The sequence below is a fragment of the Ctenopharyngodon idella genome, chromosome 16 (assembly GCF_019924925.1).
Source record: "Ctenopharyngodon idella isolate HZGC_01 chromosome 16, HZGC01, whole genome shotgun sequence".
In the NCBI taxonomy this organism is placed as follows: Eukaryota; Metazoa; Chordata; class Actinopteri; order Cypriniformes; family Xenocyprididae; genus Ctenopharyngodon; species Ctenopharyngodon idella.
In genome coordinates this window covers 13,510,225-13,530,429 of record NC_067235.1, presented here as the reverse complement: position 1 = coordinate 13,530,429, position 20,205 = coordinate 13,510,225, and the positions used below count along the sequence as shown (strand labels likewise).

The 20,205-nt window shown below is 37.6% G+C and overlaps 1 protein-coding gene across 1 annotated transcript; it reads right to left on the bottom strand.

The window, feature by feature from the left end:
• Positions 1-31: 31 nt before the first annotated feature.
• Positions 32-19,993, bottom strand: si:ch211-257p13.3 (kinesin-like protein KIFC3). The gene is made up of 20 exons (XM_051864392.1): positions 19,701-19,993; positions 19,385-19,561; positions 18,970-19,066; positions 18,712-18,875; positions 17,157-17,409; positions 11,080-11,252; positions 10,709-10,774; positions 10,397-10,534; positions 7,113-7,310; positions 6,700-6,873; positions 6,377-6,524; positions 5,986-6,116; positions 5,762-5,873; positions 5,491-5,672; positions 3,505-3,609; positions 3,238-3,368; positions 2,849-2,969; positions 2,639-2,768; positions 2,282-2,511; positions 32-1,187 (listed from the first exon to the last, which is right to left on the bottom strand). Exons 2-20 carry the CDS (start codon positions 19,481-19,483, stop codon positions 1,056-1,058), a joined length of 2,784 nt encoding a protein of 927 aa, XP_051720352.1. The 5' UTR covers positions 19,484-19,561; positions 19,701-19,993; the 3' UTR covers positions 32-1,055.
• Positions 19,994-20,205: the final 212 nt, after the last annotated feature.

Below are 20,205 nucleotides of genomic sequence, written 5' to 3'. Positions count from 1 at the left end.
TTTTTCCTCTCTGGGTTTTATGATAAAAACATTATGCAATGTCAGAAGGCTTTATTTAAAACAGAACCTGGATGCTGACAAAGAAGGGGTACAGTAGTCACATTTTCATGTTGTATTTCTCTCCTTTCTCAGAAATATACATTAAATGGGAGGTTCCAAAATTAGACTTATAATTTGGGTACTTGAGCCAATTTCTTAATAAGATACCAAGTCTCAAATATTTCCCCAGAATTATTCTGCCAATTTTCACAAACAAACTGATAGACCTAATGTACATGTTTTTGGTTAAAAGACAAGTTGTATGGACAGCACAAGTCTTTGACAATAAAGTGCATTCATTATCCTCCCCACTGTCACATGGCTAAAACTAAAACACTGAAGAACTGACATTTCACATCAAACGTAAACTTATCCTAAACATCCCAGAATGTTAGTACTTATAATGTGACATACCAATTATTAGCCTGGATCTTAAAATGCTAAGCTACCACCTCCGCAGAGAAATAAAGTCAGCAAATGCTGATTTTGTGCAATTTGGCTGAACTCGCATCCTTTGTACTTAATAAAAGACAGATTGACTGGTTCTACATACATAATGTAATCATGAAAGTACACACCAACCATACACAAAGAAACATAATTTGGCCATCACTTCCTATATATTATACCAAATAATTTTGATGTTTTTGAATAAATATCAGTATAAATGTCAAACGTTATACAATTAAGATACTGTGGTCTCTTGTGTTGTGACTCCCAAGTTTTTTTCTTATGCAAAATTTGCTGAAATATCCTCACCAATTTTTCCTGTGGTGATATTTTGAACTTACGGTGACAGAGCTTGTCTTGATACTGGTGGTGGTGGGTGTTGGTGAGACTTTGACATGCAGATCAGCTAATAGAGAAAAGCCATTGCTAGATATGTGGCATCACAGATGTTTCCAGAACTGTAGCCCTTGAGTAGGATTGGAAGCCTCAGCCAAGGGCTGAAAAGTGCAAGGCCATTTAATGCCATTTCTGGTCCTGTGGTTACTTGTGAGGGTTGAAGGTATGCATTAACTTTTGTTTTCATTATGTCCTCCCGTCTCAATTTTTCGTGCAGCAGGGCCCAGCTCCACCTTGCACACTCGCTGGGCAAACTTTAGCGAGCACAGGGTCTCTCCGACGTTGCTCTCAAGAGATGAAACCTAAAGGTGACAAATTATTTCTACATGAGTATTTGTGTTCATTAGATTTAATTAAAATATGTAGGTTTAACTCTGTGATCCATCAAAATGGCATTCCCATGGAATACCTGTAGACCTATTCAAGGACCATTCAAGGGGATATTTTGCAAAACATGGAACAAGTTGGTTAAAATTGCTGGTTCCAACCCTATTGGAAGATTTCAACTCAAATTTCATGAGTTAAGGTGCACAATTGTTTTAGTACAAGGTTTTGTTTAGAATATGAGGGCTGCCAGGGTAACTCATTGCTAAATTAGCCAAAATTAAAAAGGCAAGGTAAGAGTTATGAGGCATTTAGTAACAACATGAAAAACAAGCTATCCATGTACCCAACTGTATATTCCACATTCATTGCAGAGTTAAGTCCTTGAACTATTCAGTACTCACTACTTTTGGATTGACAGAAAGTCTGATTAAAAAAATTGTCTGCTTCTGCGTTGTCTGTCTAGCCTTTAAGAAAAAAGTTGCATTTTGGTTTTGGCACCCCCTATACAGTTGGATGAGCATTTAATATGTCAATGACTTCAGATTTCCCAGCCCCATACATTCCAGAACTCTCCCAGAAGTCCCAGGAGTCTCCCGCACATTGATAGTGTCTCCCTGAAGACAAACTATATACAATATTCTAGAGATCGAGTGCATGCGTGCCTTGTTTCCACCGGTTACGGCAAGCAATTCAAATGTGTCTATTGTGACCACTTGTGTATATCGTTAAACTCTACATTACTTCAGCGAGGGTTCGTTTGTTGTGTGTGGGTGTTACCTCACTGCAATTAGTTTTTGAATGGCAGAATGTCTGAATCCCATTGACGGAAATTAGATTTATTTTTCGGTGAGTTACAATGTCCCCTTCCTGTCTAATTGGCTGGTACAGTATAGACCAGACTTTGTGCTGATAGTCAAATGGGTTTTTCACACTGCACTTAACCCTGGGTTATTGTCTCTTTTTTTAACCCTGGGCTATCCCATGGTTTCACATTTGTCATTTTGAAAGGGGCTTAGCACAGCTAAGCTAACAGGGTTAACTTGGTAAGAGTCTTGATAAATCCTTGTACCTGAACAACCATGGCGGTTTTGTTGCCTTTTCCCAGTGAGTCCTGCAGCAGGTAGGTGAGTCGTGAGTTCCTGAAGGGTATGTGAGTCTGGTGGGCCTTGAGAGCTTGGATCACATCTCCTAGAGCCAGCAGTGAGCGGTTGATATTCTGGGCTTCCTTCAGTCTTTCCCCCTCTGCTCCAGACTTCCACACCCTCTCAGAACCAGCCAGATCCACAAGATTCAGCTTGCCTGCAAAGGAGAGGTCAGGGATTATGGTCATTCAAGGATACAGAGGGCTTTTTGGATGGAACTCATGACTTTTGAGAACTCTCGCACAACTCAAGCAATCTAAAGATCATGAATCGTTGGGACAGACCGGTGGTTTTGGCTCCACTGGCGAGGTCTGTGCCCAGCACAGTCACAGTGAGCAAGGCATGTGATCGAGAGCTATGCTGGTTCATCTGCGTTCCAAATGTAATCCTGTTCTTTCGAGCTATGGCCAAAATCTGCAAAAAACAACAGATGATTGGAGACAATGTTTTTTTGCATGGTCAGCATTACCTTGACAGATGACTCTGGGACTCACTTTCTTGATATGCTGGAAGCTTTTGACCTCCATGACCCTCAGTCCTGGCACATGGAGCTGACCCGTCCCATCAGGGTTGATCTTAATGTCAAGCTTCTCTCCATCCTTACTGAGTAGATCTCTGTTGTTAACAACCGAAAGTTGTTAACAATCTAATTGTATTGAAAGGTTAGTTCATCCAAAAGTTAAAACTCTCATTATTTACTCAACCCTCCTATCATTCTACAACTTTCGTTAATCTTCAAAACACAAATGAAGATATTTTTAATAGCTCAAGTTTTACTTAGATGCTTCTAACATTGTTTAATTAAATGGGCAACAATTTATTTGAGATTCAAAAAGGTTGTAAAAAGACATTTTTTCATGATAAAAGAGGTAAAATACAATACCTCAGGACCTCGTTGTAAATTTCCACTGAACTGACACTGACGTTGTACGTCCACATGTCTTTTCTTTCCTCAATCTCATTGAACAGGTGTTTCAGGGCTCGTTGGTTGATGCCGGGGTTCTCAACAGTACCCTGAGCAGACACGGATGGTTAATGAGACCTGACAGTCTTATTGAATAATTAATGGAAACAGATCATCTGGGTCAAAAGTATGAAATCGGAACCATGTGTTATGACGGGTATATAGTTACAGATCCCTATATATTACCTCCATAGTATAGGTCTTGCCAGATCCTGTCTGGCCATAAGCAAAGATGCAAACATGATACCCATCTATACAGGATGTGATGAGTGGCTCAATTTCCTGGAACACCTGAGAGATAAAGGATGGTGAAAAAAACACATATAAAAAAAACTTTACTAAAAATGCTTTCTTGTTTAATTAAAGTTATAGTTCACCTAAAAATGAAAATTCTGTCATCATTTACTCACCCTCAAGGTGTTCCAAACTTTTACAAATTTCTTTCTTCTGCTGAACAAAAGAAGATATTTTGAAGAATGTTGGTAACCAAACAGTTGATGGGCCCCATTGACTTCCATAATATGGAAAAAATAATATGGAAGTCAAAGGGGTCCATCAACTGTTTGGTTACCAACATTCTTCAAAATATTTTCTTTTGTGTTCAGCAGAAGAAAGAGATTCATACAGGTTTGGAACAACTTGAGGGTGAGTAAATGATGATAGAATTTTCATTTTTGGGTGAACTATCCCTTTAAGCAAGGTATACTAGGGATGCACTATACAGTATTTGGTACCATAACAGTTATAGGCAGATTTTAGAGAGTTATTGGTACACTTTAGTGCTGGTTATCTACTTGTGCATGCTTTTCCTGTATTTCATCTAACGCTTACGTAATCTTTACAAATGACTTTATTAAACTTCAGTGTAATCTTTAGCTAATCTCAAAATGCAGTATGAATTTTTAATAAATGTTGTGATGCTTAAATTCACTTGTAGCATTTAAAAAAATTGATTTTATTTTTTAAGTGTTTTATTTTTTATTTATTTATGCAAAATAGTATAGAATTTTATTATCAGCCATGAAAATAATTACTAACTTAGCGATAGCAACCAGAAATTAAATATTGGTGCATTACTACCGATGTTTATTCAGTGCTGCTTGAAACTATGTGAACCACTTGCAGAATCTGTGAAAATGTGAATAATTTTAACAAAATAAGAGGGATCATACAAAATGCATGTTATTTTTTATTTAGAACTGACGTAAGATATTTTACATAAAAGATGTTTACATATGTTCCACAAGACAAAAAAATTTATAAAAACGACCCGCTCTAAAGTTTGTGAACCCTTGATTCTTAATACTGTGTGTGGTTACCTGGATGATCTACGATCGTTTTTTTGTTTTATGATGGTTGTTCATGAGTCCCTTGTTTGTCCTGAGCAACAACTGAGGGACTCAAACACAACTATTAAAAAAGGTTCAAACATTCACTGATGCTCCAGAAGGAAACACGATGCAGTAAGAGTCAGGGGGTGAAAACTTTTGAACAGGATAAAGATGTCCAAATTTTTCTTATTTGTTTAAATATCTTTTTTTTTTTTCTTCTTCATTTAGTACTGCCCTTTGGAAGCAACAGAAAACACTTAAATGTTTCCCGGAAGACAAATTAAGTACAAAATTCCTTGATCTTCAAATTCAAAAAGTTTTCACCCCCCAGCTCTTAATGCATCGTATTTCCTTCTGAAGCATCAGTGAATGTTTGAACCTTTTTTAATAGTTGTGTTTGAGTCCCTCAATTGTCCTCAGTGTGAAAAGATCAAAAATCATACAGTCACTGCTGGAAAAGGTTCAAATACGCAAAAGATGGTGGAAAACTGAAGAATTTTTGGGACCTGGAGGATTTTTCTGAAGAACAGAGCTCAGTTTAACTGCTCAGGACAAACAAGCAACTCATGAACAACCATCACAAAACATAAAAACAGTCGTAGATCATCCAGGTAACCACACACAGTAGTAAGAATCAAGGGTTCACAAACTTTTTAATTGGGTCATATTTATAAATTCAGCTATTTTTTTTGTCTTGTGGACTTTATGTAAACATAGTTTATGTAAAATATCTTACTCAGGACAGTACTAAATAAAAAATGACATGCATTTTGTATGATCTCTCTTATTTTGTTAAAATTTTATAAATTTTTCATGCAAATGTGATTTTTACTCTGCTTACCTCTTCTTGAGTGGCCTGAGGGTGAAAGACTTTATCCAGCTCAAAGTTTTTGGGCTTTCCCTTGCTTAAAACTGTGAGTGCAGATTCATTATTGGGATCTGTTGTTACAACTACCGCTTGGCCTTCCTCATGTTGATCTTCCTTCAGTACTGGCTTTACACGGCACAGCACACGGATATTACCTGGTGAAAAGAAAGAAAAAAAAAAAAACCTTTAATACTTTGCTTGATTCATATGGACAAAAATAGTAAAAATGGTCATTACTGCCAACCTTTAAGCTCAACCAGCTGCTCGTGGTACTTTCTGCGGAGCGCTACCTCCTTTCTGTATTTTTCTAAAAGGTCTTTGTTGGCCTCTGACATCTCATTTATAGCTGCCATTATCTAGCAAATAATGTTGTAATATTAGAAAACAATTTAGAAATTAAAGCAACAAATAAAATGTGACTATATCAATTCTTAGATCTTAGAAGTTGTACATTTATTACAGGCTTACTTGTTTCTTGGCTTCTTTGATAGCTGTTCCATAGAAGTCGGAAAAGTTGCGGACCTGACTGCGCAAGCTGGCGTAGTCGGTCTTCATGGAGCGTAACGTGGGAGGGAGAGCACTCAGACGCTTTTGGAGGGCTGAAAATTACACATGTAAACATGCACTGAGCCACACATTGCCACACATTTAACAATGTCAACAACAGGGGCGCTCATGAGCACACTCCTAAATCATAAGTCTTGTGGACTTCACAAGTTTTGCAAAGATTATAGACAATATCAAGTGCGCCATTCAAGACAAGGATGATTATAGAGACCAGAAAACATGAAATCACCAAAAAATGTGGCATTAAGGCAATCATCTATTAAGATGTGTAGTATATATACAGTAAACTCACTTATGAACTGGGTCTGCAGGCTCTGGAGATGCTCCTCAGAGCAGTTGGCTGCCGCTTTTACGGCTGCCTCTTTCTTTTCCTCAAGATGTCCAATTTCCTTCAGCAGCTCCTCCCTCAGGGTCCCAATCTCCTTCTCATATGCAGCAATCTGCGGAGCCATTAATTTTTAGAAGAGCTGAGGTTTTCTACAGTTGTGTTCTGACATGTACTGTATAATTCATGAGTTTTGTATCTGAGATCCCTGCAACAGAGGCTGTTGAGATCTTTAGCTTCAGTTATACAGTATGTACAATCATAAAAATAAATGGACAAAGCTTAGAAACCTTGTGTTGCAAATTGCAGCTGACTTCATCAGAATGTCTGATGTTCTCCTCCAACTGTCGGCATCGTTCTCTCTGGTTGCTTAGCTTCTCAGAAAGCTGTTCATTCTGATGTCTGGCTTCAGATAGTTGACGTAGAGTTGAAGGTGACTCCACCTCCACGGTTTGTGTAACATACTAGAAGACAAAAAAAAAATATGATTTATTACTATTGATTCTCATTCTAGAAATTATGTGATTGAAATACTATGACCCAGAGTGTAAAACAAATCAATATTTTTGGTCCGTTTTCTCCAAATACACTAAATTACTTATCTATACATTATATCTTTTGTGTGTGTGAGAATGTGTATCTGTTAAAAATCAATTTTATCAAGTTTGTTGTGGCTTTTTTTAAAGGTTAAGGTTTTTCTTACTTTAACCACAGGTTCCTTGTTGCGTTCTTTGTCTAATTCAAGCTGCAGCTCTCTCACGCTCTCTTCTCGTCTCCTGAGCTCTTCTGTCTTCCTCCATTCACTCTGCTCCTTCTGGTGCTCCAGACGTGACAGCTGCTCTGCCCGCTGCTGCAGTGAACTTTCCAGCTGCAGAACACGACTGCGCAAGTTCTCATTTTCCTACAGGGTACAACAGTATACTAATAATTCGTATAATTCATACAACAGGTGCATATGCACATAATGATGTCCAAGCTATGTCCACATACAACCTCAACCGGGCTGCATTTTGTATTTTATTTACTACTTTGTTATTCCATTCGTTACACTGTAAAAAAAAGCAACTGGATATTTTCCAGTTACGGGACCTTTTGGATCACAAAATCTAGGAAATGCGGATTACTTGCAACGACATAAAACCCATGTTAGACCAACAGAATTCCTCCAAATGTTGTCCCAACTAGTCAAACACAGTTGTCTGAACATTGAATTTCAAATTGATCAATACTGCTGAAAAGTTTTGTGAGTTCCCAGCATGCATTGCACCATTATAAGATTATTGCTTCGCTGTTTGCTGACTTTTTTTGACTTTTGTTGTTTTGTCATTATTGTTAGTTATTTGTTACATTCTGATGTTAAGAACTTGTCTTTTTATATTTATTGATTGTCACGCTGTAAAAAAACATTGTTAGTTTAACTTAAAAAAGTAAGTTAAAGGTGGAGTAAGTAGATTTTGAAAAACACTGTTTGGAAGTTAGTCAGGCCGACACCAACAACAAACGTGTAACCAATCAGCATTAGGGGGCGTGGCTATAATGGCGGAGGAGACAGGACTAGTAAGAGGGAGATTTGAGAAAGAAAAAAAAAAACTGCAGAAAGATAGATGAGACAATACAAAAGAGCTCAAAAGAATATCACTGGAATGAAGGTTTATGACTGGGCAAGATCTTTAGGACCAGCATTAATATTAGAAAAGCTTTCCAGCGCTGGAGAGAGCTAAGCGGGAAGGCCTGAAAACAGCCGTGGAGGCTTCTTCACATGTGAGTAACACTGTCATTGTTTCATTGATCGTCTGGAGCTGCTGTGCTGTTGGCGACTAACAACAAACTCTTGTTTGTATTTAGACTCTTGTGTACTGTACGTTCATTTTTTTGTGCTTCCTTGTCGTTCGTTCATCATCTGCGCTTTATATTTCGTGAAGCATTTTGTTGTGCGTCAGCTGTGATAAACAGACATCCACTTGCATTGCGTGTGTAACAGTAGCCAGATAGTGAGAGTTGAGCACTGCACACTGAGGATTGTTTGTGACCGAGCAGGGTGGTTAGGATTGGAGTGTGAATTTTGGAGGCGGAGCAATGAAGAGAGGGGTGGGTTTGTTTGGGTTGATTTCAAATTTCAAATAATGTCCAACAGCGTTTTTCAAAATCTACTTATCCCACCTTTAACTGGTTTTCTTAAAATTTTGAGTTCATAGAAATTAAAAATTTGAGTTAATACAATGAAAACATTTTTTTTTACAGTGCACCATTGTTTAGGGTTTGTGTGTCAAGTGTTAAGGTCTATGTACATCTATCTCAACAACAAGCGCCCTATAAATACTATTTTTATGGTTACCACTTGAAAATTTGTTGGACAAGAAATCTGGTTTATTTATTGGCTGAATGAGGCATTTTGCATTTAATGAATGAACAAACTGAAATTGATAAAAAGTAGTGTTATTTAGGAAACTTATTAAAACAATAGTTGAGAGAACCTAAAAATCTGAACGCATGTTGAATTGAAGTTAAGTTTTTTCAACAGATCTTTTTTTTTTATGGTGTATAATATAAGCTACAGTTGCAAGAAAAAGTATGTGAACCACTTGCAGAATCTGTGAAAATGTAAATAATTGTAACAAAATAAAGGAGATAATACAAAATGCATGTTATTTTTTATTTAGTACTGTCCTGCGTAAGATATTTTACATAAAAGATGTTTACATATAATCCACAAGACAAAAAAAATTGCTGAATTTATTAAAATAACCCAATTCATAAGTATGTGAACCACTGATTCTTAATACTGTGTGTGGTTACCTGAATGATCTACGACTGTTTGTTTGTTTTGTGATGGTTCTTCATGAGTCTCTTGTTTGTTCTGAACGGTTAAACTGAGCTCTGTTCTTCAGAAATATTCTCCAGGTCCTGCAGATTCTTCAGTTTTCCACCATCTTTTGCATATTTGAACCCTTTACAACAGTGAATGAATGATTTTGAGATCCATCTTTTCACATGGAGGACAACTGAAGGAATCAAACACAACTATTAATAAAGGTTCAAACATTCACTGATGCTTCAGAAGAAAACACGATGCATTAAGAGTCGGGGGGTGAAAACTTTTGAACAGGATGAAGATGTCCAAATTTTTCTTATTTTGTTTAAATATACATTTGAGTCCCTCAATTGTCCTCAGTGTGAAAAGACGGATCTCAAAATCATTCAGTCACTGCTGTAAAGGGTTCAAATATGCAAAAAATCCTCAAAAACTGAAGAATCTGCAGGACCTGGAGGACTTTTCTGAAGGACAGAGCTCAGTTTAACTGCTCAGAACAAACAAGGGACTCATGAACAACCATCACAAAACAAAAAAACAGTCGTAGATCATCCAGGTAACCACACACAGTATTAAGAATCAATGGTTCACATACTTATGAATGGGGTTATTTTAATAAATTCAGCTATTTTTTTGTCTTGTGGATTACATGTAAACATTGTTTATGTAAAATATCTTACTCAGGAGAGTACTAAATAAAAAATAACATGCATTTTGTATTATCTCCTTTATTTTGTTAAAATTATTCACATTTTCACAGATTCTGCAAATGGTTCACATACTTTTTCTTGCAACTGTATTTTTTACAACTGTAAAAAAAAAAAAAAAAAGATGGCTTATCAAATCAGGGAGTGGAGAGGGACCACAGGGAGTATATTTTTGCTTATGTGTGGTTTCAGTTGGTTTTTAAAATGTTATCAAATTTAGAATACATTTAAATATATATAAAAAAAAATAACAGTGAAAAATCAAGATTTCTGTGGAAAAATATTTGCATGCAGTTTTTTACAAATATGTGTGTGCCCATGGTTAGTGAAGGAGAGCCAGTGTCTCTGGGACACAGTGGTGAGGCGTACTGAAAATGTCACGAGGGAGGGAGTAAAGACACCAGCCAGGAGTGTCATAGTTTTGATGTAATCAATTCACAGTATACCCAATGCATTAAAAGATCTCACCTTGATAAGCACAGAGCTGGACTGGGATGGGATGACTGACAGCTGCTGCAGAAGACCCTGTGTTACTGTAAGGCTGTGTTTCAAACTCTCATTCTCTGCTGATAAGCAAAGCACTCTTTTTTCAGAGTCTGTTACTCCCTGGTGAAAGAAAAAACACCAAAAAAGTCACAGCTGACCTGGAAAAAAAAAAGTGTCCGATAAAGCAACCTAGATAAGCTCTTGGTCATGAATCATTTTGAGACTCTCTGGCCTGGTTTTAATGCACTCAGTTTCAAATGCAGAGCACTGGAACAGATTCTTCCAAAAGCTTACTGATGCCACTCTGAGTTTAGACAGCTCCTCTTCTCTTTCCTCAATACAGCTCTTCAGCTCATCAATCTACAGGGAGAAAATCAATTCTGTCAGCTTAGCAAGTCTGGAAAGAAAAATGAGTGAAGAGGATGGATGAAACTGATGGAGAGCTGAATGGATGAAATATGCAGACTGATATATTACGGCCTGGATAAAGGTAAAAAAAGAGATGCTTTCAGGATCATTGCTGAGGTAGAGAGAGATGAATATGTGGAGATGTGCTATTGAAAGCACTGAATAGCAAAGCATAGGTGATTGCATGAATAAATGTGATGGGTTGAATGAGCGTATGAATGTATAGAATGAGTGACTGAATGAATAATGCTCAGCACCTGCTGTTGGAAGGCCTGTACTTTAGTGTGGCGATCTTGTTCTCTCTGCTCAAGCTGGGAATGAAGCGATCGCAGCTCTCCTCTCAGTTGACTCCTCTCTCCCTGCAGCCCACATAGAGACTGAACCAACTTATGCAGCCCGACTGGAGATGCTGCAGGAAGCATGTACTCACCTACACACAAACACACACGACAAGACTGTTTAAAATGGAATTTCAAAAGAAGCTTATTCATGGCATAAAAAAAGATAAAATGATTTAAAAAAAAAAAAAACTAGAGAAATTATTTTATAATTCATTCATTGTGATCATTTATTTGATTTGATTTGATTTCTGTATTAAGAAATTACAGTATACTGCCCTAAAATGTGAGTTTCACTTTTACATTATAAATTTTATGCCACTGAATAATTGAAGATATCAATAAATCAATTAACAAAAAAATAAAATGAAATTAACAATGAAAATTTAATCATCTCTTATTATGTATGCATTCTCACAGTCATATGCTGAGTTCATGCGATGTCGTAATTACCGTAATTCCTAAATGACAACATGTGACGATCTACTCGGAGCTGTTCACGTCATCAGACTGGGAATTATGCATTTCTATGTCAACACTCTCAATGCCTAAATTAATCTGCAGCAGTCAGGTGGTACAGCGGTCACGTGGTACAAGTAGCTCTCAGAAAATTCCCAGCTTACAAGTTGAAATTACGAGCACTATGAGGACGTGAAGGCTTTTTACAAGTTGAAATCTTGTAATTACGGTAATTACAACATGGCGTGAACGCATTCTGGTTTTGTCATGCACAGCAAAATCCCCAGAGTTAAATCAACTCTGCTCAGAGAACATATGGTCTCTCTCTACATAGAGTTAAAATAACACTGAAGCAGAGTTAAAGCTAATGAGACAATATGCTGTTTGTGGAGTTTAATCAGATCTTGAGAGATTTAATGTCTTTTGTCTTCAGTTGAGTTCATCTTAGGCTGTGGCTGGAAGTCAGTTGTAGTTCTTGTGTTTCTCTTCAGTGATTCTTGTTAACAGCAGGTGTTCATCACTAATGCTCAAACATCACTTAATCACTTAATTATCTCATTAACTTTAACTCTGCTTCAGTGTTACTTTAACACTATATAGAGAGGGACCATATGTACTCTGAGCAGAGTTGATCTGGGGATTTTGCTGTGTGTGATTCCCTTGCCCTCATGTGATCTTGCCCTTTGGTTCTTTTTCTTAAGCGTCCTTGAGCCCTGGAAAGGCGCTATATGAATAAAACTTATTATTATTATTATTATTATTATTATTTGCTGCATTCGAAAATGCTCCCTATACACTCATTCACTATTCCCTACATTACCCCACTAATATCCACTTGAAGGAGTGAATGAAATTGAGTGAGTGAATTTGGATACTGAGTGCGCCAGAAGGGCTGCTGCTTTTACATAGTTTGTGATTGCTGTTTAATAATCATTTAAAACGAAGCAAATTGGCAGATCCAGTAATAAGATGAACATATTTATCTTGAACTCTGTCTTGGAAGCTATGTATAAACCTTAATTAATTTAATAATCAATTAAAAATGAATTTATACCTGTATGATATTATTCTGTAGCCACATTGGACCAGCGTGGTTTGGAAAATGGATGGATGAATGATTCAGCTGCAGGCGCCATTTTCTGGCAAGACGCAGGAATTCATTCAGCGCGCAACTCTCACAGTGCATTATGGGTATTCTCTAGCCATTGAGCGTACATCAGTTGTACACTCGTTATAGCAGTGCATTGTGTGATTGAATGAGTGCACTCGATATCGTCCACTATAGTTTCGGACACCACTACAAATGGCTGTTCCCTTCAAATAGTGCCCGATTTAATGGTATTTCGATTTCGGACACAGCCTTTTTCTCATGTGTCACGTTTTGATTTATTCATATAATTGGCCATATAACTTTCCTCTGGGCTAGCTTAAAACTCAAGACCTGAGTTTTGAACTCAAAGACTCGTGCAACGTGCCTGGCAGCCTAACTGCTCTGCAACATTTTATTTAGATTCCCGCCATTAATTATTGATATGCCGAGTCAGAGTTGCGGTCTTTTCCTGTGCTGTACACTAATTACTGAGGCAGGCGGCGTAAGATATGCACTGTCAGTCTCAGGAGGAGCAAGTGGATTGGTGGGAAGGATGAATGGAGACTCGCTCACGGGGAAACCACTGCAAACGTGATGTGGAACAAACGTGATGGAGGAACAGGCTTGAAAAAAAAAAATAATAATTATACACACAACTTTCTGCAATCCCAGCTAACATGGTGGGACCAATGTAGGCACAATATGGGATATGGGCCGACATGGAACTCATGTAAGGCCCATAACTCAAGTCCATTTAATGGGCTCCATCATGAAATGTTGGCTGGGATATTTGAATCTGAATGATTTTGTGGTCAATATTTCTATGCAATGAATGCCAAACTGACCAATACACATTGAAACCAATTTCCTAGCTGTACTTTTTTCCCCATTGTTCTCCCTCTCGCATAAAATAAAACTCAAATCATAAGAGCATGGTCTACGATATAAACTTTTTATGCTATCGTTGTTTAAAGGTGAATTTCCTCTCCACTGTGCACTGGATTTATATAGTATCTAGCCGCAGTACACGTGAAGTTCAGCTGTGCTAGTTTGTAAGTGCACTTGCATTTGTAAGAGAAGCAGCTCTCACAATGTTTTATTCATCTCTGTGAGCCACAGAGAAACATGCCAAGTGCTGTAGATGTGCCAGCCGTGCAAATGGGTATATTTAATATATGGCTAATAAAAGATATTGACGTCTCAGGAGCAACAAATGTATTCCCATATGTCAGTTAGTCATTTGATTAACATGATTCATATTGTGTTTGTATTTTGGGTGGCTAATGGATCAATTGAAAATGTCTGCAGACATGTGGGCACCATGACGAAGGAGTCAAGGTTTGGTGGGTTAGCATAACCTAGTTTGCTGGGAGATAGCTATAACTACACCATCTTTCTCATTTGATGGAAATATTTTTTATTTTTTTGCAAACAAATTAATTCGACATGTATATCATTATTTAGACATTTTAACAGCCTTTTTCTTTTTAAGGGATGTTGAAAATCATGATTTATATTTTCTGTTCGCTGCCTTTCAAGAAAGAGCATTATTGGTTTGTGAGCATTCTGGGGTGTCATCAGCTTTATTAACCCCTCGGAGCCATGTGGAATACAGTTTGCTTTGGATGGATGCACTTTGTTGAGCTTTATACTCGTTGGACCTGTTCACTGCCATTGTAAAGCTTAGATGCGTCAGGATATTTATTAATATAACTCCGATTGTGTTCATCTGAAAGAAGAAAGTCATATACACTGAGGATGGCTTGAGGGTGAGTAAAGCTTGGGGTAATTTTCATTTTAAAGTGAACTAATCCTTTAATATAGCTCATTATATCCTGATATGCTGATCATTAGGTATCACGTGCATGTGCACTACAAAGCCAAGTACATCTGACATTGAATTAGTGCAAGAGACGTGCATTTTAAACACACGCAATGTTTATTAGTGAGTCTGGTTGACAGCAAGCCTGTTGTAACATTTGACAGAGGAACACCTGGTGATGTCTGAGGAGAAACAGACAGCCAGAGAGTCCAGATGTCCAATATAGCTCTGAGGTCACTGCCAGATACGGTTTCTAAAACTGTCAGTCTGCTATTTTTTTCTGCTTTTTTCCAGTATTTTCATTTAAAGTACAATTTTAAGCTGTCCACATGATGTGAACAGGTCATTGTCTCTTCCCTCATTGACGTCAAATTACACAGTTCAGAATCCAAAAAAAACATGCAATGACATTACCTGGGGCCAGATTCACAAAACATTCTAACTTAAAGTGCCTCTATTATGCTATTTTTAAAGGTTCCTAATTTTGTTTTGGATGTCTCCTACAATAGGTTTACATGCGTCCAATGTCGAAAAAATTTTCTCATAATATACTTTGCACATGAAATCGGTTAATTCGAAGATTCATTCTCTTTAAACCCCTCCTTTCCGAGAGCTTTCTTTTCTCTGATTGGTCAGACGGCCCAGTCTGTGGTGATTGGTCTACCACTTACAGCCTGTGTAAACGTAACCGAAATCTGAATTTCAGCCCCGGAAGCTTCCTCAGCACTTGAAACACAGTGATACGAACGGTAACAATGGTGTTGTTTTTTCTCACTCAACTTCAGCGAATGCTCATCCTTTGGAAGTGCATGTAAAGTGGATTTACATCGCTGAAAACAGCGTCTTCTTGACACACGTCGACAACACGAACCAAACTCTTCAAGGCGTCAGTTACAACTACAGTGTTTGAGGGCGGGTCAAAGTAGACATTGTTCGCTGGCAACCAGCTGGCATTATGCAAATGTGTTACATTGTTACGTAGGTAAGTAATAGGAATATTTTGTACTCTCAAAAACATTTCTTAAGAATGATCATAAGAACATTGTTCTAAGGACAAAATCTAAGAAGAATTTGAATTGAATTAATGAAAAGAAATTAAGAAATTAATTTCATTAAGAAATTAAGCATTTCTTAACTTCTTTCTTAAAAAAAAAAAGTTTATTATGAATCCAGCCCGTTTCCACCAGCCTACTATTTACACAGTCCTGCAGTGTGACTTCTCCTACGACAAACGTCAAATTGTCTTCGTTTTTCAACATAAGCCGTGATCAAAATTAACGCTAGAGATTTCTTTGTTAGCCACCATTTCAGTCCCGTGTGTAATGCAGCTCACTGTCACCAAATGTGTGTGGGTTGATGATGTAAAACTCCGGACAAGTTTTCAAGCGCGCGTCCGTTAATGCGTCTTGACTGTCGTGCAGTCTGACATATAGGACAGCTGAGATCCCACAGTGGCATGAGGATCATGTTCGTACAGTCTGACAAGCAACAATCGTAAAGGACTATTATAAATCACACAGTGTGCACCCGGCTTTAGTCAGTTTTCTAGTTTGTTAATTGTTTCAGTTCTTCTTGTGTGCCTGCCTGTTCGTCTCCTTGGTTACTGATTAATTAGTGTCTTCAGTTCAGGTGTGTCTTGTTAATTTCGTCTCGTTAACTCTGTTTTTTGTCTAGCTTTGTTTATGTTACGTGGTGTTTGTAGTTTGCTTTCTTGGTGATTTTTCCTGTTCCTTGTTCAGATTACTCCGTTAAAAGTTCTTGAAGATATCTCCTTCGTCGTGCATTTGAATACTGCAATCTTAGCGTGACAATGTAAACATTATTTCTGAATGTTATCTGAGTGTTCAAAACATCGTTTTTTTTAAAAAAATTCTGGGTTATGCAGATACCTTTGAACAAATGTTCTATTAATGTTACTGAAAGAACATTTGTTCATAACTTTGAGAAAACCTTCCCAGAACATTAAAAGATCTGAGAAAGTTCCCTGTTAGCTAGGAAAAGTCCTACAAGCTCATTTTCCCTGAAATAAAAGTTAAACTTGACAGCATCTGTATCATGCCATAAAATAATTTAAATGTGTACCACAGTTTGTAAAAAAAAAAGAAAAAGGGTTTACAGTTACATACATACAATTGAACTCTAAGTGGCAATTAGTAATGTGGTACTGTCTCTGATAATGGGGTACTCACTGATAATGAACCAGAAATATTCAGATGCTCATCCTGATTTTGCCGAGTTAGATGCGTTCCTGGGTCAACATATTTTGCTGACCCTGGAACAACATTCCTGTGCGAAAATTTACTCCAAACCATATCCCTACCCTTAAACCTAAGCCTACTCACATAAGTTCTCCATAAAATCAGAGGGAAATGATAGATGAATAACACTGATGTAGAAGCACCCAACTCTGATTGTAGAAGCACCCAACTCTGAACAAAGATGTTGATCCAGGAACATGTTGTACAGTACCTGGCAAAATCAGGTTCTGCAGTGTAATGATGCATGAGGCAGCCTCCAAAAAAATCAATGTCAAGGAACATAAAGCAAGGAATCTAATATTAAACTCATCATTATTCACAGCTAAATTCTTCACACTGAAATTTATTTAGGTTCAAAAGGTCTCACCCTCATTTTCAGGTGATGGGCTCTGCTGCTGAGCGATCACTTCCTCCAGGCTGTTAATCACACTGTTCTTGTCTCTGAGGCGCTGGCGGTAGGACGCACGCAGGGCCTTCATCTTCCGCCGGTGCTGGGCACGGTGTCTGCGTAGCTGCAGGCGGTACTGATCGGCCTGCTGTTGCAGCTGTTGCAGGTGGGAATATTGCTCCAGGAAGCTCAGGAGGTGTGACATCACAGACAGCAATGGAGACTCTGTCACCTAGAAAAAATACATCTTTAATATTTTACTTTAATGTTTTTACATTACATTTCTACACTTTCTTTCAGAAAATGTGACCGGTGCTTCTACAAACAAAATTAGTTGCCACAATGTTAGGGTGTTGTGGAGTTAAAACAAAAGCTGAAATAAAATTAATAAACACTCTAAAGATATATAAAAATAAAGTTAATAAAAATGCCAAAACTCAACAAAAACACTAAACCTTTAAAATTAAAACAGAAAATAAAAATAAAAACAAATTCAAATTATTAATAAAAATTATGATAGTATCCCAATTATACTAAAATATTATATTATAAAATTTATATAAAAATAACAACGCTTGGTGGTTACTTACCTAAGGACATCAAATAAGGACAGCAAATATTGAATTTTTCGCTAATGAAAATGAGGCTGTACAGTACAGTACGTACAATGGGCTGCACTACAGTGTAAGAACACTGTAAAAAAATTATTTTCATGATTTGTTATCACAATTTTTTTTTCTTTTGTCAAATCAACTTATACAATTATTGTGGTTCAGATAACATAATATTTTGAGTTTCTGTTGATTAAACCAATCGTCTTCATTGTATCAACTAAAATTTTTAATTTCAATAAACTCAAAAGGCAACCAGGTAACTTACTTTTTTAAGTTAAACCAACAATTATTTTTTACAGTGTAGTAATAGCCTTTACATCTATCCCTTCCAGCCTCATTTTAATTAATGAAAAATAAACAATGGCATCTATCCTGACTAAAGTCTAATGAGGTCCTTAAGTTTGACTAGGGTCCATGCTTAAATGTAAGTCTTTTTTCTGCCATTTTATTAATTTTGCTCATTTTGAAATGTAATAACAAAATTTGAAGTATCATTCATAATCATAGAACACACTGAATTACATGTGCCAAAGGTAAATACATCCTGTAGGCAGAACCTGATTTCACCAAGTACAACATGTTCCTGAATCATCATCTTTGTTGATCCTGGAACAAAATTACAATCAACCAATCAGATCTGAGGGACAAGTTTACAGTTTATGTCAAGTTTAGGCTTACAATCAGCATTAGGTGTTTCTACATCAGTGCTATTCATCTATCATTTCCCTCTGATTTTAAGGATAAGTTATGGGTAGGGCTAAAGGTTTGGAGTAAATTTTCGCACAGGAATGTTTTTCCAGGATCAACAAAATATGTTGACAAAGGAACGCATCTAACGGCAAAATCAGGATGAAATACCACCACCAAATCACCTCCACTATGAAATGTGGCAAATGTGAATATAGTTAGAAGGCCTTCACCTTTTCACTAGGTTCTGTTGGAGAATTAGTGGCTCTTCTCTTTTCTGCCTCTTGCTTAAAAGACAGGAAAGCTGTTAATGGTGTTTTGGTAGGTAATCCATGACCTTCATCAAACTCATCATCTTCATCACTGACAGACGTCCCATCACTATCACTGCTGCTACCTGCAATTTAATAGGCGATATAGGTTGAATGCTGATTATGTAGAGCACTTCATTGTATTTAGAGCATCATGCAACATTATGGAAACATTCTTACTTGAATCGCTCAGTCTTGCACATCCTCTTTTGCCCAACCTGGGGGTGTGGCTACCCTTACCCTTGCTCTCTGTTTCCATGGAAACATGGCCAGGCTCCTGTCAGTTAAAGAGACGAATGTGATTATTGGAAGGTGTTAAAGCCACCACTGAGGACATACAATACGTGACTGTGCATGCGTACATGATCGAATCATCACCTGAATGAAATTACCTCTAGTTTCTATATTGATCATAATATATTAAATATTGTATTCAATAAATGATATTTTATAAGCTTTTTTTTATTATTTAAATACATTTAAAATTAATTTTCAAATCATTCCATTTTTCTTGTTTGCATACATTGTACGCAGACAATAGCGAATGCATATATTAGCATATCTATCGGCGTGCATCCACTGCGGCCACACATACCTCCGGGGATTCTCCATACGCCCCCTCGAGCGCTGCCTCCTCCTCCTTTTTGAAGACAGTGTAGAAGATGTACACCAGCAAAGAATAGAAGGCATACATGTTTCCTTATGTGCGGATGTTACAGCGACAGCGGCTGGAAATGCTTTGGCTTCACAGCATCCCTCTGCTCTTCCCACACTGCAATACAATCAGACAAGTGTTACTAAAACGCAGCTCCAGAAGCAAATCCACCACAACATATCCAGTCCGGATGGCATTCCCATTGTTGTCAAGCTCCATAGAATGATGCTATTCCCATTGTTTTGCAGAGTCTTACCATCTGCTGAGGTTGATCCTCCACCACTGCAGTTACTGCATTCTCATTCTTCCACTCTTAAGCTCTACATGGTGAATCTGCAGGAGTGTTTGTACCAGTGTTTCAGGGCTTTGGATGGCAACACCAGCTCTTGACTCCGCACATCTGTCCAACCTGCTATTCCTGGCTTCCTTTTTCCCCTCCTTTTCTCCTCCTCTCTCCTTATCCAGTTCTCTCCTCCCCCTTCCTCTCTCTCCTCAGCAGTGTTTGAGAGCGCTCAGCGCAGATGTGTAGTGCACTGCAGTGGTGGGGTATAGCTGATGGAGATTGATGAGAGAGGGAGAACAGGAAGTCAGATGCTCAACAAAGCGCTCTGATATTGCTATATTCAAAGTGACAACCATAGAGAGGGATTCTATGGTAACGAATCATGCAGAACCAAAAGTGTTTGTTCCTTTTATAGCTTCACCACAGCTAGACTGTGATTTAACACAGGCTCATAGAGCTTATGTTCAGATGATATTCT